The 27,004-nt window shown below is 39.9% G+C and overlaps 1 protein-coding gene across 1 annotated transcript in view; it reads left to right on the forward strand.

The window, feature by feature from the left end:
- LOC117530054 (lipoxygenase homology domain-containing protein 1-like) overlaps nt 1–27,004 on the forward strand; it is a 138,566-nt gene that overhangs the window by 81,356 nt on the left and 30,206 nt on the right. Inside the window, 9 exon segments of the mRNA XM_034192988.1 lie at nt 6,655–6,824; nt 11,910–12,072; nt 12,319–12,473; nt 12,569–12,715; nt 14,051–14,174; nt 18,839–19,047; nt 19,184–19,369; nt 21,207–21,334; nt 21,441–21,558. Of these exon segments, the coding sequence (XP_034048879.1) occupies nt 6,655–6,824; nt 11,910–12,072; nt 12,319–12,473; nt 12,569–12,715; nt 14,051–14,174; nt 18,839–19,047; nt 19,184–19,369; nt 21,207–21,334; nt 21,441–21,558 (1,400 nt within the window).

Genomic DNA, 27,004 nt, shown 5'->3' on the forward strand with positions numbered 1-27,004 from the left:
AAAAAAAAAAAAAAAAAAAAAACAAGTGTAGTGCACAGCAAAAATCTAATGGACTGATCACGAATAGCATCAATGGCATTCATCAACGGCATCAATGGCATTCAAATTGATATTTAAAGTAGAGAAGGTGTGGCTTGTTCTTGAAGACCTCATCAATTAGTGAACTCCTGACTTTTACATGCCAAAAAAGAACATTTTTAATCACATTTTCTGTCTTCCCAGAGTTTAACCCGTCTTCATTTGACCTACTTTTTTGCAGTGACATGTTGTTTTAGGTAGTAATGTCTGAAATCTTTGCTTTATTACTGTTTTGCTCATTATAGCTAAGTAGAGCCTACTGATCCAGGTTATAGTGAGCTGACAAGTTGAAGACTTCAAAGGACTGATCTGTGCCTTTAGCAGTTTTTGGAGGCTAAAGCCTCGGTCACAACCCACCGTGCGTTTTTTTTTTTTGCCGTACGTTTTTTGCGGATGCCACGGCCACTACGTTTTTGTGAAAACGACGGAGGCAGTAGCAAGAGAAGGGAGGGAGTATGTTCAACGCACGTCTCTAGGAGTTGTAACGATAAAGAGAGTTGACAATAAAGCAGTGTGTGTGTGTGTGGGGCACTTTTCTTTTTTATGAGCGGTACCGGAGCGGCAGGTGTTTTTCAGCGTCGGCGATGCATGAGCACGTCCAGCCTGCAGCGGTCAGTTGTACGAGTGTTTACCTTGCCTCAAAAAGTTACAGCTAGTTAACAGACTGAAGCTGTGGAGTGCATGTTGCTGACGTTTGGAAATAAAGTCCAAGTTCAAGTGAGAAGCTGCGTTGTGCATGCAAGTCTGTCGGCCTCCATAGTATGTGGTGAGTGCCGTAATCCGTACTGCCTACGTACAGATTTGATTAATTCAATGAAAATGTGCTGCTCTGAATCCATACTGAGGCAGTACTCACAGCGTGCGTCATCTGTACTGCTGGTGAATCCACAGCCCTGAACCGCAGCAAAAGTTCTGCATGCACTTAAACCTCTACGGCGTGTCTGCGTGCTCCTAAATTCGTACTGAGGCAGTACTTACGAAGTACGGATCTCTAAATTGAGCCCACGTTTTTGCAAGTAGACTGCACGCATATGCCAAGTACAGCGGTTGTGACCACGGCTTAAGATGTACCCTTGAATTTCCTCCTCAGCACACACAGACAGAAGACATTACATGAAACACATTACACAGGGAATGCAGCTGAGGTAATGGAGTCATTTGGTTGCTTTATAGCACAATGCAGTGTGAGTATATGTGGAGGAGCACAATATTAAACAAGAGCATCCACATCCCGTATTTTATGATCAACATTTGGCTCTGCTTTGCATGTAACTCTTACAATAAATGGGCCCAGCAGAGCTGTTACTGCACGGCCCTTCCTGTTACATGATTGTCGAGCTTCTCTGGAGCTTTTGCTCCAAACAAACAGCTGTCCTGTGGGCATCTGTATCGGATACGAGTTTAAAGTTATCCAGAAACAGTATTAAAGCCAAATTTTTCAAACAATATGTAACTCTTCAAATAACTTCAGAGTTGCTGTATGTTGTAAACCCTGTACTTGAGCATTAACATTACCTATGACTTCTTAGTGAAATATCAACTTGCAGGTTGGTGAACAAATTCAGGTACAAAACCTACACCAACACTAGAGTTTCAACCTGAATCAACTTTCTGCTCATGACCTTTGAATGTCACTGATGTCAAAGGGCTGATACATTTGTTAACCCCAGAAGCAGGAGTCTGTGTATAAAACATGGTTTCAGTAAAGTCATGTAGTTCCTGAGATGTGGTTACTTTTGACAGTAACCTCTGATTTGACTTTGACGTTAGACCTGTGGATATCTTCGTCATGATCACGTTTGACTGGTGGATAAATTGATACTTTAAAATGCTCTTTGCATTTAAAAAGGTACTGATACAGACAAAATAGAGACCAACAGAACAGAAAAAACAGAGACAGACCGACCAACACAGACAGGCAAACAAACAGAGACAGCCCAACAGACAGACCATGGCCATTTCAACAGCCTCTCTTAGATCACAGCATAATGTTATAAATGTCACTCTTTTACGACCCCAATATGAAGTTGGGATGTTGTGTTAAATGTAAATAAAAACAGAATACAATGATTTGCAAATCCTCTTCAACCTATATTCACTGAATACACCACAAAGACAAGATATTAATGTTTCAAACTGATTAACTTTGTTGTTTTGTGCAAATATTTGCTCATTTTGAAATGGATGCCTGCAACACCTTTCAAAAAAGCTGGGACAGTGGCAACAAAAGACTGGGAAAGTTGATTAATGCTCAAGAATACCTAATTGGAACCCAAAAGGCTCAGCCATTCACAAGATGGGTCAAGGATCACCACTTTGTGAACAACTGCATGAAAAAAATAGTCCAACCAGTTTATGAAGAATGTTTCTCAACATTCATTGCAAGGAATTTAGGGATTCAATCATCTACAGTCCATAATATAATCAGAAGATTCAGAGAATCTGGAGAACTTTCTACACATAAGCGACAAGGCCGAAAACCAACATTGAATGCCCGTGATCTTCGATCCCTCAGGCGGCACCGCATTAAAAACCTACATCATTGTGTAAAGGATCTTACCGCATGGGCTCAGCAACACTTCAGAAAACCATTGTCAGTTAACACAGTTTGCCGCTAACATCTACAAGTGCAAGTTAAAACTCTACCATGCAAAGTGAAAGCCATACATCAACAACATCCAGAAATGCTGCATCCTTCTCTGGGCCCAGCTCATTTGAAATGGACAGACGCAAAGTGGAAAAGTGTGCTGTGGTCTGATGAGTCCACATTTCAAATTGTTTTTGGAAATCATGGACATCTTGTCCTCCGGACAATAGAGGAAAAGATCATCCAGATTGTTACCAGAGCAAAGTCAAAAGCCAGCATCTGTGCTGGTATGGGGGTGTGTTAGTGCCCGTGGCATTGGCAACTTACACATCTGTGATGGCACCATCAATTCTGAAAGGTACATCCAGGTTTTGGAGCAACCACATGCTGCCCATCCAAGCAACGTCTTTTTCAGGGACATCCCTGCTTATTTCAGCAAGGCAATGCCAAGCCACATTCTGCACATTACAACAGCGTGGCTTCATAGTAAAAGAGCGCGGGTACTAGAATGGCCTGCCTGCAGTCCGGACCTGTCACCCATTGAAAATGTGTGGTGCATTATGAAGCTCCGGAGTGTTGAACAAATTAAGTCATACATCAAGCAAAAATGGGAAAGAATTCCACCTACAAAGCTTCAACAATTAGTGTCCTCAGTTCCCAACACTTATTGAGTGTTGTCAGAAGGAAAGGTGATGTAACACAGTGGTAACATACCACTGTCACAGCTTTTTTGAGACATGTTGCAGGCATCCATTTTCAACATGAGCAAATATTTGCACAAAACAAAGTTATCAGTCTGAACATTAAATATCTTGTCTTTGTGGTGTATTCAATTGAATATAGGCTGAAGAGGATTTGCAAATCATTGTATTCTGTTTCTATTTACATTTTTCACAACATCCCAACTTCATTGGAATTGGGTTTGTAACTTCCACAAAATAAAACAACTTATCAATCAACTGGTCTTAATGGTGGACTTTCTGGTATCTCTTCAGGGTCAGGCACTGATGCTAATGTATGGGTCATTGTTTTTGAGAGAATGGAGACACAGGGACACTGGCGCTCAAAGAGTCCAACAACTCCAACAAGTTTGAGCGCAAGCGGATGGACATATTTCGCTTCCAGATGTCCCTAAGCTTGGGAGAGCTCTCCTAAAGTGCGGGTGTGGCACGACCAACACGGGTCAGGAGTCTGTGACAGTACAATGTGTTAGCATTGTAATCCAGAGAATGTCCCAGGTGATGAAGGTTAGACCTGCTCAAAATGTCAAATGTTACAAAATCTTTTGGGCCACATGTTGTTCTTGTTCCACTATTAAAATAAAAGATCTGTGCCAAATTTTATTGTAATCGGACATTGTTTAGGGGTTCCCCCACAAAGCAAACAATTTTCCCCAAACAATGTAGTAATCCAGTAATGTTCTCCTCTGGGTGCCCAATCAACCATCACGTTTTGCGATTAGAAGCCATCACATGTACCTGTAAAAGAAAATAATGGCATCAGAGTCTTCTCCCGTTATGGTGATGTTGTCTTGCCAGCAGAGGGAGAGCAGAATGTGTCACTCTGGGGGACCTCTAAATCTTATCTGATTAAGTTCAAATTTGGTCTGCACTTATAAAACTCCAAGTGGAACAAAAGCAACATGTGGCATGAAGTCTCTCGCAACTTTTAATTTTTCTATCTAACATGAACAGCCCTAGTACAAGTTCCATTAAGCCCCATGCTCAGACAATGAAGGACTGAACGGGTACTCCCCTCCATCGCAACCATCCACGAAAGAGAGAGTAGAATCAATCAGCCAGAACTAACAATTTGCAGAACACTATTTCTCAGCAGTGAAATAACAATCGCAGACAGGATACTAATGTGGTCACTGGCAGCTAGCCCTTTGCTACACTAACAGACCCAGAATTTAGATATGATTAGACTGAGTCCTGCTCCATTATTAATAACAAAATTAAGATGGAGAGAAAACATGGTTCAGTACAACACTCATATCTTAGTCATACAAAAGGGAGAATAGGTGGGTCTTTAATCTAGATTTGAGTGACTCCAGAGAATCAGACTGCGTTATCTAACAAGGTCTGGTGCACAAACTGGCTGGACACAAATGCTAGACTCACACACAGGAGACTGGCATTCAAAGTTCTTTGCTGAATAGACGTGCAGTGTCCGGTACACAAAAATCCGGCTCCTGAGAACGCAGAGCATGGACCAGTACATAAGGCCTAATTAGATCAGCCATATGAGGAAGTGCTAGTCCATGGAGGATTTAATATGTTAGTAACAAAACCTTAAAATATGACCTTGCATGTACAGGAAACCAGTGGAGGGAGGCCACAACTGGGGTACTATGGTCAAACTTTGTTATCTTAGTAAGAACTCTAGCAGTAGCATTTTTTAACAAACTGGAGACCTCTGATGCTCAACTGAGGTAAGACAGAAAATAAGATGTTACATACATTAATCCAGTCTAGAAGAGACAAAGACGTGAATCAATGTCTTTGCATCAGCCATGGGAAGGATAAGTTGAAACTTCACAATACTACAGAGGTGATAGAAAGTGTTCTTAGTTACTTAATGCATCTGTTGAAAGACAGTGTGGGATCAAAAGTCACCCTATGATTTTTCACTTTATCACTACGATGAACAACACTAGTCCAAGGTAACATTAACCTTGGACTAGCCAAGGTTAATGTTTGCTGGTCAAACTGATGTGTCTCGCAGGACCAATAACCATCAAATGAGTCTTGTCAGAATTGCTCAGAAACCTTGCATATTATTATCTTAAATAGTTTGGGGTTTAATTTTGTGAATATATAAACTTTGGAAATTTTCAGATTCAATGTGGGGAATCATTATCAAGAACATTTATTCATCTTCAATATGTCTGAGACATTCTGTTCTTCAGTTTAAAGTCGTCCATCGTCTGCATTGGTCTAAGGACAAACTGTCAAAGTTTAAACCTGACCTGGACCCGGTATGCAACCGCTGCAAACAGTCACCGGCCTCACTGGTTCACACATTTTGGACCTGTCCAAAACTACATGGTTATTGGCAATCTGTTTTCAAGACACTTTCTGCAGTCTGTGGTAGGACTGTCCATCCATCTCCACTGACCTCTCTGTTTGGTGTTGTTCCTCTGGAGGCCCTATTCAGTAAAAAACAGAAGGCTATGATTGCGTTTTGTTCTTTGTTGGCCAGGAGACTCATTCTCTGCCAATGGAAGAATCTACATCCACCTTCATATGGTCAATGGATGAGAGAAGTTATGTATCATATTCATTTGGAGAAGATCAGATATACTGTAAAAGGATCTGTCAAGGTCTATCTTGATACATGGCAGCCATTTCTATCTTATTTTGAGAGCTTACCTGCAGATGTTTTAGTTTAGATACTATCAGGGTCTGTGATGCATACTAACATGCGGTACTTAAGATTGCGTTTGTGTGTCCTTAGATGCCTTTACAGTTTAGTTATTATTATAGTTGAACCGGTTTAGAAGGGGTGGGGTGGGAGGGTTATTTTAAGTTTGTGTTCATTGTTGCTTTGTGTGTAAAAATGGAAAAACTAATAAAAATACTTTGATCAAAAAAACTTTGGAAATTTGAACAATACTTACACTTCTTGACTGCAGCTTTGTGTAGTTCTAGGTGTCTTGTGTAATTGAACAATTTCAAAATGGTCCAGGTCCAATTTGGGACTATTTCCAATTTGCAAACTGTGTGGAACATAAATATTGTCACCTTGCCATTTGTTGGTCTGTCCCACATGTTGTCTGAGGTACACGTGGTCTAATTTGATCTAACCCAGACAAGTGATGGATTCAAGTGCTGCTTTCTGGTGTGTCCAAGACGATATCTGGTTTGACATGGCTGTTATCAAACACTATGAAAACTAAATGGTTGGCATATAGTTGAACTGTTTGGTCCTCAAGGTGCAGCATATTTACTTGTACAACTTTTGTTTCATGACTTTTTAACACACAGGTCTTTCTTCGGGGTGGCATCTGGAGTATATAGACGTAAAGGATGAGGTGCTAGACAAAACATTTCGCTTCCCATGTGACCGCTGGCTTGCCAAGAATGAAGATGATGGACAGATCATGAGAGAACTGGCCTGTGCTAACAACAACATCTTAGCCTCAACGAGAAGACCAGTGAGGCCTTTCAAAAATCTGCATATTTGAAGTGTTTTACATATTATCCCATACAATTTTATTTGAAATCATCTTTGTAGATAAGATTCTGCATTACAGTTTATTATTTTAGCTCCTGTATCAGTTATCCTTGAGATTTGTGCCATTTGGTTTACAAAGTACCATTACCCAACTGTATATTCAGGGAACAAATTTCATTGCACATGTGTCAAATTGTGATGCTTTGGAGTCCTTGTGGACGATACATCTAACTACCACACTGAACCCCACTCACCTTATAGTCACGTTGCTGAGTTCCAATGTTGGTCCTGTTTTTCCAAGTTATTTTAAGTTGCTGGATGGTTGCATAGGAGGTTCCGCAATTGACAGTGAGTATTACACTTACAGCAAGTTTCTGCTAATGTGGAAGTTGTTTCCTCTTGTTATTCTATTTGGGTGTATTGATGGCTGGCTTCATGAGTCCATTAGTGGCACCAACTCACCCACCACTGTGATGGTATGCCAAAGTGGGCATGTCCTCTTTGTCTGTCAGGTGTTATACACATATGATGATTCTGATTTACAAAACTTTTATTGGGCTAGTTTCAACCTATTTATACATTTTACTTCAGAGATCTGAAAGCCGTTATGTTCTGCGCTCGAATGACATGTTATGTTTTTGTGTACCTCGTGACCGCACTTTAGTTTTTCATCTCCCTCTGATTGGAACGTTCTCCAAGCTGAACTGAAACTGCCCAGACTGCCTTCTTTCAACACCTTCCGGTGTCCGCCGCCGAACAGCCCCACAAAATCGGTCCACCATGCCTTCAGTCATTTCTGTGCATCAGGCGGGTTCACCAATTATCACCTTGTTTCTGCTTAAAACTGCACTCCAGTCATCATCTGTCTCAGCGACAGATATCTGAAGCTTTTGTACAACAATCATTTCCACATAAATTCAGCATTATTTCGTAATAAAAGACAGAGGAAGTGATCAGAGCGCCACAGCAGCCAGATGAGCTGCTAGCTGCTGCGTTCACTGCGTCGTCATTTCAAAGTATCAGTAATGACTCACAGATTATCGCCTCATTACTGTTTAAAACTGACTTTAGAATGATTTAAGAGGTTTTAATTTGTCATCTGATTGTTAATAATCCCATTATTCCCTTTGATCGTGATTGTGTTTGCGTTTGTTTTGAGTGGGTGGTGGAACTCAGATGTGAGCTCATTACAGTGACTGATCTGGTATCGATGCAATCACCAGTCTTTTCACTGGGTTGTCCTTTCAGGCTCTTATGCACACCGGATTATCTACGGAAGCTCAGCTACAACATCTCTGTCACTGTTTTCTTAAGTCGTACTCTTGTAAGCTACATACAACTTTTTCTTTGTCTACCTTCCAATGTGGGCTCTGACTACGAGGTCTATTAGATAATAAACCGACCCTTTTATTTTTATTTTTTTAAACTATATGGATTTGAGTGACGTGCGATTACACCAATCATGCTTGAACCCTCGTGCGCATGCGTAGAGTTTTTTCACGCGTGTTGGTGACGTCATTTCCCTGTGGGCAGGACTTGAGTGAGATGTGGTCCCGCCCTCTCGGCTGAATTCCTTTGTTTCATACGCTGCTCGAGACGGCGCGCGTTGCTTTATCAAAAATTTTTCTGGACCTGTGAGGAATATCCGAGTGGACACTATTCGAGAAATTAAGCTGGTTTTCGGTGATTCTGTGACATTCCACTGTTAAAGGACATTTTGTAATGAAAGATGAGTCGTTTCCGTGACGACTCGGCAAATCTGTGTGCGCCGTGACAGGAAAAACACCTCCGTGTTGAAAACCATTTGTAAAATTCAGGCGGCTTTTGATGGCTTTCAACAAGTGAGTAACTGAGAAATTGTTTAACAGCTGGGCATGTTCCAACTTGCCCGTTAAGGTTTCCAACGGAGGTGTTTTTCCTGTTGCGACCCCCCGCGGTCGGGTCCGGCCTGACATGCGACTCTGCCCGCATGTTCTTTCATTACAAAATGCCCATTAACAATGGAATGTCCGAATAAACTCCTCATGCCGTCTTCTTCTGAAAGTTCTGTTGTCTGACGACTTCCTGGGTCAACAGAGCCTGAAATGTGGAAGTTTTCAACTTGAAACGGCGAGACGCTGCCGCCTCGAAGCGCAGATCACCATCAGGCGCCGTGGGCCGTCCTTACGGCGACACTACCAGACCAAAATCTCTCAGCCGTTAAAATTTTTACCGAAAACCAGCTGAATTTATCGAATGGTGTCCACTCAGTTGTGCCTTACAGTTTTGAAAAAATTTTGATCAAACAAAGCAGCAGTCTGAGCCATTCCTAAACAATGAAAGGGGGGGGAATTGACGAGAGGGTGGGCCACTCCTCACTCAAAGACTGACCACAGGCGAATGACATAACCGACAGGCGTGAAAAAACTCTTGCATGCCCATGAGGGTTCAAGCATGTCTGATGTAATCACACGTGATTCAAATCCATATGGTTTTTGAAAAAAATAATAGGGTCGGATACTTTTCTAATAGACCTCGTAAATGTCACAGTTTGACACTTCCAGCTGAGAAACAGTCTGTATATTTTCTGTTAAAATGCGGTGATGTGTAACTGTCAGACATTTGGATGTAATTTACAAAAACTGCTTTTTTTTCTGAAAGAATATGAAATTCTTGTCAAAACGGGAAACAAGGATGAGGCTGAAACCAAGGAAAATGGCTGGATAGTACTCGAGGGGAAGAAGGGCCGATCAAAGGAATTTGTAATGGAGAATTCCTCAAAGAAGAAGAGGTTCTTGCGGTAGGTACTGGCTATATAGTATTAGCTCAGTGAGTACACTGAAAAAAGAGAATGTTTGAACCAACTTAAAAAAGTGTTTCAATTTGTAAAAACCCGAATGAATTAAGTTGTTTGAACTTATGTTTGTAAGTTAAGAGTTGATTTAACTTTCAAACAACTTAATTCATTCAGGTTTTTATAAATTGTATCACTTTAAGGTGGTTCAAACATTTTCTTTTTTCAGTGTATGCAAAATTTTAACAATTTTCCTGTTCCTATTAATCCCACAAATTTTGAGTACTTAAACCAGACAAATTCCACAACCCACTATCATGACTTTACACCTTCATGCTGAAAATTCATCCGCATCTAATTATTTAATGTTGTTATTTCAAAGTTTATGTTTATTGAGGTCCCCATTAGCTGCAGCCTTGTTGCAGCTACTCTTCCTAGGGTCCAGACAAATTTACAAACACAATAAATCAGAAATATTAATATATACATATATTATATATATATATATATATATATATATATATATACACACACACACACGTAGGAGGTGGGGTCTGTTTGGGGGGGACACCAAATTTGCCTGAATTTCAGAAACCCCCATGACTCTTTAAATTACCATATACAGATGGCTGCCCAGTTCCGGATCACCTTTTTTAAAGTCCCGCTATACTAATGCAACTGAATGTCCTTGTGTATTGTTGTATTGGGCATTTGGATGTTATCTCGCTGAAAAAGTCTGGATGGTGTAGCCCTTCTACTTAAAGTGTGAAGCCACATTATGTATGGTGCAAATATTTGCCGGAAATGGATCACTTTGCCCGGTTCTGGATCACGACACTCTGTGTCACTTTGGGGGCATTCCTGGCATCTGGCTGGAGACCTTATAATGCAGAATGGTACACACTGTGCCAGAGAATGTATTTTTAAACACAAAATGATAAATTATACTTATTAATGAGAATTTACTTAGTTTCGAAAGGCACTGTTATACGTTTTTACAAGCAAAAATGAAGTGTGGAGGTGATAATTCTCCCGAATTAAAAAGTAAAAGCCCCCACATTCATGCCCATTCGTGATGTTGAGATGACCCCCAAAGTACACGACTCATAACTACTGACACGAGGCTGCTGCTTCAGTGATCCACAACCGGCAAATTTTCAGGTCAGAGATAAATGTGCACAGCAATTAAACAGCAAGACATAACACACTGACATTTTCTACCCAGTAAGTATTTTCCGTCTCTAGAACCAAAAACACTGAATGGCTAGCTCACCTTTGCTATGTTTTAGAGATTGTTACTTTAAAACTTGCAGGAATGAGTGAGTGAGAAAAAGCGCGCACACCGCAGACACCAGGATGTTTTGATTCCTCTGCTGATCACAAAGATGGGTGGATCCAGTCGAGCTTGTGGTCGTTTGTAGACAAAACATAATCTTTCCAATGGTACCAAGTATTACGGCGGCGCAAAAACTACAGCAGTGATTTGGAACTGGGCAAGTGACTTATTTATATTTATACTGGTGACCAATGGTTGTTAAGTGCTGACGTAACGCATCACAGATAAATCTGTTTCCGGTAGGGCTGAAACGATGAATTGAGTAATTCGAATAATTCGATTACAAAAATGTTTGAGGCAAATTCTTTGCCTCAAAGCTTCGTTTAAAGCTGTAGTACATATGCCAGGTGTGGTGGCATTGTAACGCTCCGACAAAAAACGAAAAAAAACGAGAGTACATAATGTAAGCGCTAATCAATGTAGCAGGTGATGCTACAAGTTTATAAAGCCACGTGCTAAGTAAAATAAAGCCTTTTAAGAGAAAGGGTCATTTCCGCTTCTCTTTTTTCTTTCTTATTTTTGTTTGTAAACCTTTATTACACTTATAAAACACAACAAAAGCATATATATTCTGAAAGCACAGGTTGTCCTGAAAAAAAGAGACATAAAACTTGATTGTGGGATGCAGGGAGAGCTGTTAACAGCCATAATAAAACATTTATGCCAGGCGAGTGAACTGTCCAAAAAAATGCCCTCGGACCCCAGAGGGTTGAGGATCCAGTAACCAGTTTAATATTTATTTACTTTTAGACTCAATAAAATGTTGTTGGCATAGAAAACTTGTAAAGCCTACTTTTAGTAGACAGAAAATTCACAAGAGGTATTGAGGAGGGAATCGATAAGGAATTGGATCGATAAGCGGAATCGATAATGGCATCGATATCGATAAAATCTGATCAATACCCATCCCTACTTCACACACACGCCGTGTGTTATAGCTCTGTGCCTCTCTGCAGGGCTCAGAGACTGTCATTTTCCCTTGTGAGCGTTGGCTCGCCAAATCGGAGGATGATGGACAAACGGTGAGGGAGCTGGTGCCCTCTTACATCATCACTGAGAAGCTTTCACGAGATGGAAACCTGAAAGTTACTGAGGTGGAGGTGGAAGACGCCCTGGAGAGTATGAGCACATTCACAGACATACCCCATTTAAAACTAACTTCAACCATGCAGAAATGATAGCAGGACGTCTCCCTCTTGTGTGTCTTAGTTCAGTATTAGTTTGGGAATTACAAACAACTTTCCTTTGGACCCTCAGGGGCCTCAAATGAGCTTGTCTGATTATGGTGGCACCAAGCAGAGATGAAAAATTGCTTTCTTTTCACTCTATTCCTGGGGGTAAATTGATCGATTTTCACACTTACAGCTCACACATACAAAGTGTCGGTGATGACAGGTAACGTGTACGGCGCCGGCACTGATGCCAACGTCTTCCTCACAATCTACGGTGACCTGGGGGACACCGGGGAGAGGAAACTCAGCAAATCGGAGACCAACAGCAACAAGTTTGAACGTGGATCTGTAAGACCGCACTAGTGCTCTGAATAATTTGAAGTGCTTGATTAATTGGAGGAGGTTAAACAAGCCTAACTTAATACGTCCATTTATCTTCTTAGGTTGACAAGTTCACTATAGAGGCAGTTGACCTAGGTCAGATCTTCAAGATAAAAATCCGACATGATAATAGTATGATGAGTCCCGACTGGAACTTGAACCAGGTGGAGGTGCTAGATGTGGACACAGAAGAGGTCTTCTCTTCTTATGTGAAAGATGGCTGTCCAAGAAGAGAGAGGACAGACGCATTGAGAGAGTCTATGTCAAGGTACCATGAGACAATTGTGTGTGAAATCAAAAGAGAGGAATATTGTAGGATGGAATATTTTGCATCCATTCAAGGTGTCATATCACTGTGTGTGTGTGTGTGTGTGTGTGTGTGTGTGTGTGTGTGTGTGTGTGTGTGTGTGTGTGTGTGTGTGTGTGTGTGTGTGTGTGTGTGTGTGTGTGTGTGTGTGTGTGTGTGTTTTAATCTACTTTTCACATTATACAATGTGTACATCCTTAAATTTAAACAACTTTGTGTTTGTGAATGAAAATCTACAATATGATAAGTAAAATTTATGATTGAAAAAAAAACTTGTTTAGGAAGTCTGAACTGTGTAACAGAAATCTATATCTGGATTCAATTTAAAGCAACACAGAACACAGAAGTGGGCCTTTTCTTAACAGGCTTCAATTTTTATTTATTTAAGGACATGTCATATCAGCAGTGGTGGGCACAGTTCCGCTAATCCGCTAATTATCGAAGCTAATATTTTCATTATCAGATTAACTTTTCAGATAACTTTGAAAACCATCAGCGGACTAATTAGCTTCCGATAAATTTAGGTCCGATAATTTTTAGGCCGCTAACATTTTTGCAGGCATAGTGAATGAAACTTAACAGTTAAAACATTTGTGAAGCCTGAAATCAAAGATTTTAGTGCCTACCTGTTAAATGTTTTGTAGCAGACGGACAGCTCTATCCTCTGCAGGCAGAGGAGAGCTGGTAACAGAAAAGAAAAAAGCGAGAGGAAAAAAGATAATTTCTCTTCACAGCATACTGACTTACTGGCATATCACCCAAGTCATCCACAGGAATATAGTTTTAACTTATGGTTAAAATTTTAACCAAACTAATTCCGAACAAGTTATTTAAATTAACGTTATGTCTGGCGTTTTATAAAGTAAAAATATCAGCTATATGTTTAGTTTTAAAGTAATGCACTAATCTTGAAGGTTTTAGCATTTTGGACACACATACTGCAGTGCATTATGGGTAAAGTTTCATGACAGGAGAAATGCATTAAGATGTTCTGATCAGCCTGCACTTTAACCACTGCACATGGACAACAGCATTAAGGTCTTTGTTATTGTGCCTGAAACTCTCGTGAATATATTATCTGGGTTTATAGACATTGTTATTGTGTTTGTTTTATGTAAACATGGTCTTTATTCATTAACATTTTGGACAGTGACGGTGAATGGAGGTGTGCTCTGTTGATCTTTGATGTTTTACATGCTAAAATGCCTATGTAATTGTGGATGTGGTATCCATTCAGGGCTATGAAGGTGTGAGAGAGGGTCTAACCAGTAAAAAGAACTCTGCCGTGACGCTGAAAAGCGTTGACAGCAACATGAACAAAAAAAGCAAGAAGAATAAAGAAGAAGACATCGAGCTTCTGAGTAAGAATAACTGAGAGCAGCACTTATTAGAGGGCTTACCAAACAGTTGGATCTGAATTCAAATTAAATTGTGTTTTTGATAAACAGTAATGTAATGCACATGTCCTCCAGTAGTGTTGCTCGTGGGGATCCATGGACTCTGGATTGGGTAGTGTTATAAAATAGGTAGCTGGCATTTGTCAAGGGTGGTAATAAATTATGCAAACTTTCCATAATGATTTTGGATATTATGTAGCTATTGTTACATAATATCTGTATTTTCTCCAAAAATATTAGTCCTATCAATGTTCCATTTTGGCTGTGTCTATTCTTGACCCAAAATGCATAAGCATTGCGACAAATCTCAGCTCTCCTCAGTTTGTCTGTGTTCAAAGGTACACACAGACTCAGTCGCAGATACCGCCATCTTTGTTGTGCGGGATGCATTCTGGGAAGGCAAGGTGGCAAACAACAGCGGTGACTCCAAACATCACTATACGTTTACTTTGAAACAACTGAAAGACTTCTTAGAGTAGTCCAAAATAGTCACCTTTTAAAGATGTTTATCTCCTTTGTCAAAGGTTTGCTTCTCTGTGGGTAGAGGTGATCACTGTGCCAGAAAAACTCAAGTTTTATGTCTGTCTTTAAAAACATTACTACTGATCACGTGGATTAACTAAATTACACATTAGCTTCCTGTGCTAGCTCTATCGTGAGGTTTACCTTCATCTGCACTCACAACTGAATGAAAGGAGAAGCAAAGTGTTTGACAAAGGAAATAAATGTCTTGAAAAGACGTCTATCTTGGACTACTTTAAGAAATCTTACAGTTGTTCCACCGTGAACATAGTAAAGTAGTGAAAACATTTCCCAGCATACCATTTGGGAGTCAAAAATCACCGCTGTGCTACATATACTAGTATTAGCATCACAGCACAGAAGAAGTGAGGTAGACTAAAAGTGACAAAATATTGACATAAAACTGAAGCACAAAGACAACGCTGGACATAGATATTAACAAAGACCACCAGCAATCCTGTTGGGAACAAATCCTAAAATATAGACAAATTTCTCAAAGATTTGCTGGATATCTTGCTGGTCAAGTAAGATAACACTCGCCCAGGTTTCTTGCTTCAATTATTTCATTTTTCATTTTCCTTTCAATGGGGCCTTATTGACGTGGCAAACATACATTTACATTGTCAAAGCAAGTGTTACATAGAGCAAAAAATAAAATAAAGAAGATGTACTTAGTTAACAAAATTCTACCGTAAATAAATGTGTAAACAGGAGATATGGGATTGAAATAATAGTAAAAATTGTGCTTTCTGTGTAAAAATACGAGGTCTGTCCACAAAGTATCGTACCTTTTTATTTTTTTTTTAAACTATATGGATTTGATTCATATGTTTTCACGTCAGACAACCTTGAACCCTTGTGCGCATGCGTGAGTTTTTCCACGCCTGTCGGTGACGTCATTCGCCTGTGAGCATGCCTTGTGGAAGGAGTGGTCCCGCCCCGTCGTCAGATTTTCATTGTCTGGAAATGGCGGAATGATTCGGGGGGTTTTTCCATCAGAATTTTTTCAGAAGCTGTTAGAGACTGGCACCTGGAAACTATTCGAAAAATTTATCTTGCTTTCGGTGAAAATTTTACGGGCTTCACAGAGAATAAGGTCTGTTAGTACAGCTTTAAGGACCCCTTTAAGGACGCTCAGCGCGCCGTGCTCAGCGCGCCACGCTCCGAGCTGCGATGACACAGCACAAGCCACCGGACCATTTCTGAGCTGATGGCTCTGTGGATATGAGACCATCATGTGCTCTTTCTCTGGTTATCACAAGAGCTGGACATCAGCCATTTTTCGGCAGATTTCACTTTTAACAAGAGATTTTGTCATGGAAAGCCGCGCGGAGGCTTCACGCATCACGACCGATTCACTTTGGAAGCGAGACAAAGGAACACCTCCGTTTTGGCGTGTCAGAGGACAAGTTTGGACATGTCTATCTCGGCTTTCAATGCTTACCAGTCCAGTAAGTATGAAATTGTGGAGAGCTGGACATGTCCAAACTTGTCCTCTGACACGCCGAAACGGAGGTGTTCCTTTGTCTTGCTTCCAAAGCGAATCGGTCGTGACGCGCGGAGCCTCCATGACAAAATCTCTTGTTAAAAGTGAAATCTGCTGGAAAATGGCTGATGTCCAGCTCTTGTGATAACCAGAGAAAGAGCACACGACAGTCTCGTATCCACAGAGCCATCAGCTCAGAAATGGTCCGGTGGCTTGTGCCGTGTCGTCGCAGCTCGGGGCGCGGCGCGCTGAGCGTCCTTAAAGGGGTCCATAAAGCTGTACTAACAGACCTTATTCTCTGTGAAGCCCGTAAAATTTTCACCGAAAGCCAGATAAATTGTTCAAATAGTTTCCAGGTGCCAGTCTCTAACAGCTTCTGAAAAAATTCTGATGGAAAAAAAACCCAAATCATTCCGCCATTTCCAGACAATGAAAATCCGATGACGGGGCTGGACCACTCCTTCCACAAGGTGTGCTCACAGGCGAATGAAGTCACCGACAGGCATGGAAAAACTCACACATGCGCACAAGGGTTCAAGCTTGTCTGAGAAAACATATGAATCAAATCCATATAGTTTAAAAAAAAAATAAAAAGGTACGATACTTTATGGACAGACCTCGTATACTATCCTATAAAATGTGTTATACATACATAAGGTAAAATAGCAGTTTAATCTCCTGTTTTGGGTTTACGGTGGATTGCGTATGTCCGTTGCTCCTTCTTTTCTTGTCGCAGCGGCTCACAAACCTTGCTGCTGTGTTTGCACATTGTTGTACTTCACCAAATAGAGATAAGTTGTACTTCACCAAAAACAAATCCAGTTTTTTGTTACAAAAGAAAGCTATAAGAGTTATAAGTAAAAAACCATATTACGAACCAACGAGCCAATGGTTTGCTTGTCTGTGTATTTTGAAATTTCAAGATTTGGTGGCTTATTTCACGATACAGACCATGTACAAAGTGAAAAATAAATTTTTGCCTCTACACGCCTCTTTGTTTAAAATGAGGGAGTCCAGTTATCATTTGTGAGGAACACTGATATTCGAGAGAAGAAAGATTCGAACTACGGTTAAAAGTTACTGTATTTCTGTAAGAGGTGTTAGAACTGGAATAATTGTTCTGATAGTATTAAATCATCTGGTACATCGGTAGGTGTCAAAAGACTTTATAAAAACAATGTAATTTCTTATTATAGTACGCCATATTAGGCTAACTGTTTTCGTGGCTCTTTTTGTTTATTTGCACATTATATTACTGACTGTTTTGTTGTGTTCAGTTACGTTATTTTTCTGATTGGTACCTTGTTCTGAGTGTATTTAAATGTGTATAGTAACTGGTGTAGGGGCTGAGCGTTTATGGGTGATTCTTTAACTACGGGCACTATTGGCCTTGTAAATGTAATTTCCACCACACCATTGCCTTACATATAAAGCGCATTGGGGTAACTGTTTGTTGTGATTTGGCGCTATAACATGTGCTCTGATGTCACTGTTTATCTCCATAGAAACTACCCAAACATCTTTCATACAAACTGTTTAAAGGGACATTACAGTGTTGTGGTGGAAATTACGGCAATAGTGTGGGACAACTACATTTTGTTTAAAAAAATCACAACAGTTGTATGACACTGAATACCCCAATTATGTTTTGATTATCTTACTGATATTTTATTCAGAGACATTAGAAAAAACGTTTCTTTACCATTCATTTTTATCATTGAAGATCATAAGTCTGGGTGTGGGACAAGCACAAAACGGCAATATTTGTATATAATGATGCTGAAAAAAGGTGAAAAAGTCATCATAGATACTAGAACAAATTTCTTAACACACTTTTATTGTAAAGATAACTATAAAGCGTGAACTTTCCCCTTTTTTCTGTTTTTCATACAATATGATCAAAGGACATAATAAGTGCCCGTAGTCTAAGAATCACCCTTATAAGCTTTTACTTCAGCCCACACCCTTTTGGCTGCACCCAGTTGGGAAATTGAGTTATTGTTGTATTTTCTTCTGTATTTAATTTGTTTTGTTAGTAAGAGATTCTTTAGTTGGTATTTTTATGTGCATGCTGAATAAAATGTATTCATTCATCCATTCATAAGCATTTATCAATGATAACATAAGTTACTTACAACATTTTTTACTTGGTTTGTCAAATTGAGTCAGAGGGGAGAGTCAAGTTTTATCATGGTTCTTTTAGACGCATCATGAACTTTAAACTTGCTCGTATGCTTCCTCCATCATGTCTGAAAAATCTCACAGAACAATTTGAGTATTGACATGGAATAACCCAAAAATAATAATAAAAAAGAACACTGCAATTATCTGTAATTTAGCAGTATATCACAGTAATATAGGTACTTTATAATAACTGCATTTCAACAAATGTTGTGAAATGTCAAAAGACACAATGTGTAAAGAGAAGAGCTTACAGTAGATCACTATGTCACTTAAAAACCTAATCAAGTCTTATTTGACCCCAAACCAGCATCTCCTCCAAATTTCACTGGAATCTGTTCATGCCCTCTTAGGCAGAGATGATCTTCAGGATGGCTGAATCATTGATATTCTAACGCAGACATCTTCAGAAAGTAAGTGTTGTGTCCTCTCGGTGCAGTCATTCCATACCACATCACCATCTGTACTGGACTGGAGCGAGATGCGAGCACCACAAGCAGGGCTTATGTCATCATTATCGGGGCCAATCACAGCCAGACAGAGAGGATGTGGCTGGACCTGCCAGACGGGAGGAGGAGCTTTGAAGCCGGCTCTCTGGAGACCTTTGAATCCCACGGCGTAGACGTGGGCGAGATCAAAAATGTGGAGGTGAGGAAACAGGAAGCATTTAGCATTTCACGAAGAAAATGCACTCTAATGTGCATGAATGGACAGATAGGAAAAAAAAGGTGCAGAAAAATCCACCCACATCGCTTGGAGTGATTGTTTCTCTGCCTCCCCACAGCTCGGCCATGATGGAGCCACTCCAGAGAGCTGCTGGCTGGTTGATGAGTTGTCTGTTGCTGTGCCAACCAAAGGCGTCAAATATAACTTTGCTTGCAAGTGCTGGCTGGCCAAGGATCGGGGAGATGGGCTGACTGCTAGAGTATTCAATGTGTTGGATGCAGAAGCCATTTCCATCTCCCAGAAGGTAACTTAATTGTAAGACATGATCCCTGCCATATGGCAGAAATAAATTATCTCCACCAGCTAAGTGATTATGAGTCAATTTATAATGTCTGCAATGAAAAATCGTATTCCACTTAGCAGCTAATAGTTGTAAAGTACTTGCACATTGGGAAATATCATGTATATGTACTAGTTATACAAATATCCTGCTTAACATCCCATGTACAGTATATTGTTTTGCATTATTTTTTATAACTGATTTGCAGAGCATACAGTAGTGTTCAGAATATAGTAGTGTATGTGACTAAAAGATTAATCCAGGTTTTGAGTATATTTCTTATTGTTACATGGGGAACAAGGTACCAGTAGATTCAGTAGATTCTCACAAATCCAACAAGACCAAGCATTCATGATATGCACACTCTTAAGGCTATGAAATTGGGCTGTTAGTAAAAAAAAAAAAAAAAGTACAAAAGGGGGTGTTCACTGTAGCATCTGCTGTTGACGCTACAAACTCAAAACTATTATGTTCAAACTGCTTTTTTTTTTAGCAATCCTGTGAATCACTAAACTAGTATTTAGTTGTATAACCACAGTTTTTCATGATTTCTTCACATCTGCAAGGCATTAATTTTGTTGGTTTGGAACCAAGATTTTGCTCGTTTACTAGTTTGGTTGGGGTCATTGTCTTGTTGAAACACCCATTTCAATGGCATGTCCTCTTCAGCATAAGGCAACATGACCTATTCAAGTATTTTGACATATCCAAACTGATCCATGATACCTGGTATGCCATATATAGGCCCAACACCATAGTAGGAGAAACATGCCCATATCATGATGCTTGCACCACCATGCTTCACTGTCTTCACTGTGAACTGTGGCTTGAATTCATAGTTTGGGGGTCATCTCACAAAAAGTCTGCGGCCCTTGGACCCAAAAAGAACAATTTTACTCTCATCAGTCCACAAAATATTCCTCCATTTCTCTTTAGGCCAGTTGATGTGTTCTTTGGCAAATTGTAACCTCTTCTGCACGTCTTTTATTTAACAAAGGGACTTTGCAGGGGATTCTTGCAAATAAATTAGCTTCACACAGGCGTCTTCTAACTGTCACAGCACTTACAGGTAACTCCAGACTGTCTTTGATCATCCTGGAGCTGATCAATGGGTGAGCCTTTGCTATTCTGGTTATTCTTCTATCCATTTTGATGTCTGTTTTCCATTTTCTTCCACGCATCTCTGTTTTGTTTTGTTTTTTTTCCATTTTAAAGCATTGGAGATCATTGTAGATGAACAGCCTATAATTTTCTGCACCTGCGTATAAGTTTTCCCCTCCAATCAACTTTTTAATCAAACTACTCTGTTCTTCTGAACAATGTCTTGAACGTCCCATTTTCCTCAGGCTTTCAAAGAGAAAAGCATGTTCAACAGGTGCTGGCTTCATCCTTAAATAGGGGACACCTGATTCACACCTGTTTGTTCCACAAAATTGACAAACTCACTGACTGAATGCCACACTATATTGTGAACACCCCCTTTTCTACTTTTTTTACTAACAGCCCAATTTCATAGCCTTAAGAGTGTGCATATCATGACTGCTTGGTCTTGTTGGATTTATGAGAATCTACTGGTATCTTCCCTTACCAAAAAATAGTAGTATATATAAAAGTAAACTGGAAATATACTTGAAACATACTTGCATGTACTACTTTTTGGTAAGGGTTGTTTCCCATGTAACAATAAGAAATATACTCAAAACCTGGATTAATCTTTTTAGTCACATAGCACTACTATTATTCTGAACACTACTGTATGTGACTGGTAAAATGAGTCCAATATCTAACCCTGTGATGTCAGGTTATCTACAAGGTAACGGTGGTAACAGGAGATGTGCAGGATGCAGGAACAGACACTCAGATCTTTATGTCTGCATTTGGGGCCAACGGCAGTACAGAGGAGATGCTGCTGCACAAGAACGAGGACAGGTACAGCGGCCGAATTGGAACACATTGATTGAACAATTACAGATTTATACATAAAAAGCTTGTCTTCTTGTGTGTAAGATTTGGTTGTTTGTGTGGTGGCTCACAGGTTTGAGCGTGGTCAGGAAGACACTTTCAACATGGAGATTGATGACATTGCACCACTGAGGAAGATTAGGCTTCAGATCGATGGCTCCGGCAGCCGGCCTGACTGGTTTCTCAATAAGGTTGGCTGATTGTGCATAAGTGTTCAAGAGATGGTGTGCAATTTTAAAAAGAAAAGAAAATGAAAATTTGAGTATTTAAGGTATTCCACCAGTCATGTTGATGTTTGTCGCAGTCTCACGCCCTACGTACAACTGAATAAGAGATGTTGAAGACCTTTTGTTTGCAAAATCAACGTACTTGGAAGCACGGTGGTGCAAGCAGGCCTCAACAGAATGTCACCAACTCAAAGCCATCCATGGCCCCATTTTCCACATCGTAGTGGCTATATGCCCAACCATTGGGTCAATAAAGGTAAATTCGCGAGCATATACGCACAACCACAACCGACTATGAGCATGCTTGTAAGCTCACTTCCGGTTTCAACGCGGGAGGGAAAAAAAGCTGATATTTTCTCGCCGGCTGCGGGAGGGTTCGCAGCCCGCGGAGGAGCTGTGATCTAAAGTGGTTCTGTTTGGCTCATCACACCCAGGGACCAGTGTCAAACTAACACCATCTTACAGCCAACAAGCAGCATTTGGTTCAAAAACTGTTTTGTTGTCGTTAACAGGCTTCCGTTCAAAATGCGTATGAAGTTGTCTGTTTTCATCCATGCTGAGTTTTCGCAGTAATTAAAGACGTGCCATTAAATGTGTCAAACATACAATGAAGCCTTAAAAGTGGTGTAAAAAGTAGTTTAGATGCACAAAATGTGTCAATACACGATCACGGTTTAGGCGAATAAGATAAGACATTATATTTATCTGCCCACTGGTTGCGCATGTAATGTTTAATGTATAACTTACAGTAGTGTTCAGAATAATGTAGGTGCTATGTGACTAAAAAGATTAATCCAGGTTTTGAGTATATTTCTTATTGTTACATGGGAACCAAGGTACCAGTAGATTCAGTAGATTCTCACAAATCCAACAAGACCAAGCATTCATGATATGCACACTCTTAAGGCTATGAAATTTGGGCTATTAATAAAAAAAAAAGTAGAAAAGGGGGTGTTCACATAATAGTAGTGTGGCATTCAGTCAGTGAGTTTGTCAATTTTGTGGAACAAACAGGTGTGAATCAGGTGTCCCCTATGTAAGGATGAAGCCAGCACCTGTTGAACATGCTTTTCTCTTTGAAAGCCTGAGGAAAATGGGACGTTCAAGACATTGTTCAGAAGAACAGCGTAGTTGATTAAAAAGTTGATTGGAGAGGGGAAAACATATAAGCAGGTGCAAAAAATTATAGGCTGTTTCATCTACAATGATCTCCAATGCTTTAATATGGACAAAAAAAAACAGAGACGCGTGGAAGAAAACGGAAAGCAACCATCAAAATGGATAGAAGAATAACCAGAATGGCAAGGCTCACCCACTGATCAGCTCCAGGATGATCAAAGACAGTCTGGAGTTATCTGTAAGTGCTGTGACAGTTAGAAGACGCCTGTGTGAAGCTAATTTATTTGCAAGAATCCCCCGCAAAGTCCCTTTGTTAAATAAAAGACGTGCAGAAGAGGTTACAATTTGCCAAAGAACACGTCAACTGCCTAAAGAGAAATGGAGGAATATTTTGTGGACTGATGAGAGTAAAATTGTTCTTTTTGGGTCCAAGGGCCGCAGACAGTTTGTGAAACGACGACCCCCAAACTCTGAATTCAAGCCACAGTTCACAGTGAAGACAGTGAAGCATGGTGGTGCAAGCATCATGATATGGGCATGTTTCTCCTACTATGGTGTTGGGCCTATATATCGCATACCAGGTATTAGGATCAGTTTGGATATGTTCAAAATACTTGAAGAGGTCATGTTGCAGACAAAACAGTCAGATTCTGTGGAGACTTCAAGTCCAGACTTAAGACGCACTTATTTTCCTTTCATATGGCTAGCTACTGGTACAGTTTGTTTCACGCTTTATACTCTTTTAATTCATTTTATTAGTAATTGGAACGGGCCGCGGCCATCAACTTTATCTAAATTCTGGTCTTTAGTAAAGTTTAGGGCTAGCAGCCGGCGATCACCTTAGTATTTCTGATTTTCTTGTTTTTAATGCTGACAAATTATACAGTATTTCTTGTCGTTCTGATGCCTGATTCTGTTTTTTTTCTCTCTGTTTAAGGTGCAGCTCCATCCAGAGATGGCAGTTGTGTTCGTGTTGGCGATCATCCTGTCCTGGTGCGCCAATAGCATTTCTTGTATATTCGTCCGTGAATTGTTCTGTAATTTATGTCTGTAGCATGGCCCAAGCAGAGGGTCACCCCTTTGAATTGGTCTGCTTGAGGTTTCTTCCTCAGAGGGAGTTTTTCCTTACCACTGTTGCTCTGGGGGTTGGTAAGGTTAGACCTTATCTGTGTGAAGCGCTTTGAGGCAACTCTGTTGTGATTTGGCGCTATATAAATGAAAATAAATTGAAATTGAAAAATGTTGCCTTATACTGAAGAGGACATCCCCTTGAAATGGGTGTTTCAACAAGACAATGACCTCAAGAACACTAGTAAACGAGCAAAATATTAGTTCCAAACCAACAAAACTAATGCCTCACAGATGTAAATCATGAAAAATTGTGGTTATACAACTAAATACTAGTTTAGTGATTCACAGGATTGCTAAAAAAGCAGTTTGAACATAATAGTTTTGAGTTTGTAGCATCAACAGCAGATGCTACTATTATTGTGAACACCCCTTTTCTACTTTTTTTTTTTTTTACTAATATCCAATTTCATAGCCTTAAGAGTGTGCATATCATGAATGCTTGGTCTTGTTGGATTTGTGAGAATCTACTGGTACCTTGTTTCCCATGTAACAATAAGAAATATACTCAAAACCTGGATTAATCTTTTTTAGTCACATAGCACTACTATTATTCTGAACACTACTGTATCTGCCCAACGGTTGGGCGAATAAGGTAAGACATATTTATCTGCCCAACGGTTGGGCGTATAGGCGTTGCCTTTCCAGTTAGGTTCATAAGTATTTGGACATCGACGCAAGCTGCCTTTTTCCCTCTGTACTCTGTTGTAATGGTGGTTCATGTGTCTATGATGGGTTTGCATAACATTACTTTAAGCAGCCAATCACCAACATTCCTGAATCTTAGTTCAAGCCTGATTGTGTGCTTACATGGTATTTCAGTTGATGAGATTTACAGACTGAGTTTATCAGTACTTAACTCATGATTGAGCATTTCATTCTATGCCATAAAAGTACTCAAATACAATACCCAGACCTACATACTGCTAATCCAACTGTTATCCTGCAGAGCCGTCTGCTTTGTGACCAGATTGAAGTAGCAAATATAATTGATAACGCTGAAGGTGATGAAAATGTATGTTTATTGAAAAATGGAGTGATATGTACCGTCTACCACTCATCATTCACAAGACCGTACGCACAACACGTAATTTTTGTTAAGGTACGTTCTGGAGTTTCAGGTTTGTTTGTTTTGTTTTTTTTTGCAGTGCAAGAAAAATGGCTTTTTATATGTAACAAAGCAATATATTCCTGTGGCTTCCAGTGGGATTCAAACACCAGGCCTCTCTCTCACAAGACAAATGCTCTACCAGTTCAACCAATGAGAAATCTAGATTTCACCTTGATATATGTTAAAAATAATTGGAAGCAAAATCAAAATTTGTTCAACCAGTTCAAAAATCTGCTCAGAGGGGCAGCTTGGAATATAGTGCATCACTGTAGGAAGCATTTGATTGATTTCTTCTGTGTTTAGTAATATTATTTTAACAGTGTTCTAGAATGAACTGAAGCCACTAACCGAGGCAAGGCTGGTAAAAATGCTTTGAACTTGACAAAATCATACCCAAAAATGTAGTACAAATGCAGGACCAACAGACTGGGAAAAACTCCTTTGTTCCTCAGACCATCAGACTGTACAACTCCTCACTCAGGGGAGGAGGAGTAACAGGAAGACAGAGGACAGGAAGGAGAGGAACAGTAGTATAGTAGAAGTAAACCAGTAGTGATCAGAATGCCTGGTACTTTTATTGTGCATTGATATTCATATTTGCAAACTGTTTCTTTTTAACTTTCACTTTTAATACTGTGTGCTTCTTACCCTATGTGCTGCTATACAATGCTGCTGTAACCTCAATTTCCCCGATGGAGTCTTCCCAAGGGATCAATAAAGTTCTAGCTAATATAATCTAATCTCTATGTGTATCCGATTTCAGACTCAAACATCAAAATGAGTGGTTTGGTGCATTAAGTAAGATGTCGCATGTTATCTTTGGGATCCATGGGTTCTAGATTGGGTAGTGTTTATAAAATAGGTAACTGACATTTTAAAATGGTGGTAATAAATTATGCAAAGTTTCTATAATGATCTTAACTGAAAGTGCAGGAAATTAAAATGAGAAATTTTGTGAATCATTGCATTTATTATTTAGCACATTTTGTTGATGTCATGTTTTACAACTGGTAAGGTTGAGCTATTTCCTTTGTTCAGAGCTTGTCTGGTTACCAGGGACTGATTAATGGTGATATCAATGTCCATTGTACACTGTTGTTCCCTAATATCCCTAGAATTTCTCCAAAAACATTAGTCCTATCAACTTTCCGTCTTAGTTGAGTTCATCCTTGACAAAAAATACAATAAAAACACAATAAATCTCCCCAGTTTCTCCGTGACGGAGGTCACACACACAGGCCACCGGGCTTTTAATATATAGATGATTTACTGCCCCCTGCTGGAATGTGTGTGAGTCCAGAATTTAATTATCAACATCCATTGTTCACTGTTACCTAATATCCCTAATTTCTCCAAAAATATTTGTCCTATCAACTTTCAACAGTTTTCCCGTGATCGAATTACACACACGCATACATGTACACAGAGGACACTTGGCTTTTAATAGAGATTTACCTACTAAACATTACAGGTTTGTTTGTTCTTGTCAAAGGTTCTTTGCTACAAAGAATAACCTGTACATCTTGTCAAAAAAGAAAAAAGAAACAAAACAAAAAATGAAATCTGGCAGATAAAAAGCAGAACAGTAATTGTCAGCTTCTTCCAAAATCAATAGCACAAAGCACTCACAGGTTTGTGTTTTTATCCTGCGGCTGTGTGCTGCAGGTCACAGGATCATTTGATCTATTATATCACAGACAATACACACACATGCATGCACATCTCTCCCTACAAACAGGAACAGTCAGAGCATGATTCACCCACCAACAAAGACAAGCACACATACAGCAGGGTTCAGAGTTCCTGGAGTGAGCATATTGACCCATCTTATTCATCGCATCGCTCTCACACTCACACACACACACACACACACACACACACACACACAATAATGTGTTCTTGCACCACTCAGGATAGAAACAAAACACAATGCATCCTACTCCATGTTTTCGATTGTTAACACACATCAGTGCATGTATGTGCACTCTTCTCTGCAAATTCATGTAACCTGCTGTGTATGAAAGCCTGTTTCTCTGTGTTCTTCTGTACTTT

The sequence above is a fragment of the Thalassophryne amazonica genome, chromosome 17, assembly GCF_902500255.1.
Source record: "Thalassophryne amazonica chromosome 17, fThaAma1.1, whole genome shotgun sequence".
NCBI classification, from domain to species: domain Eukaryota; kingdom Metazoa; phylum Chordata; class Actinopteri; order Batrachoidiformes; family Batrachoididae; genus Thalassophryne; species Thalassophryne amazonica.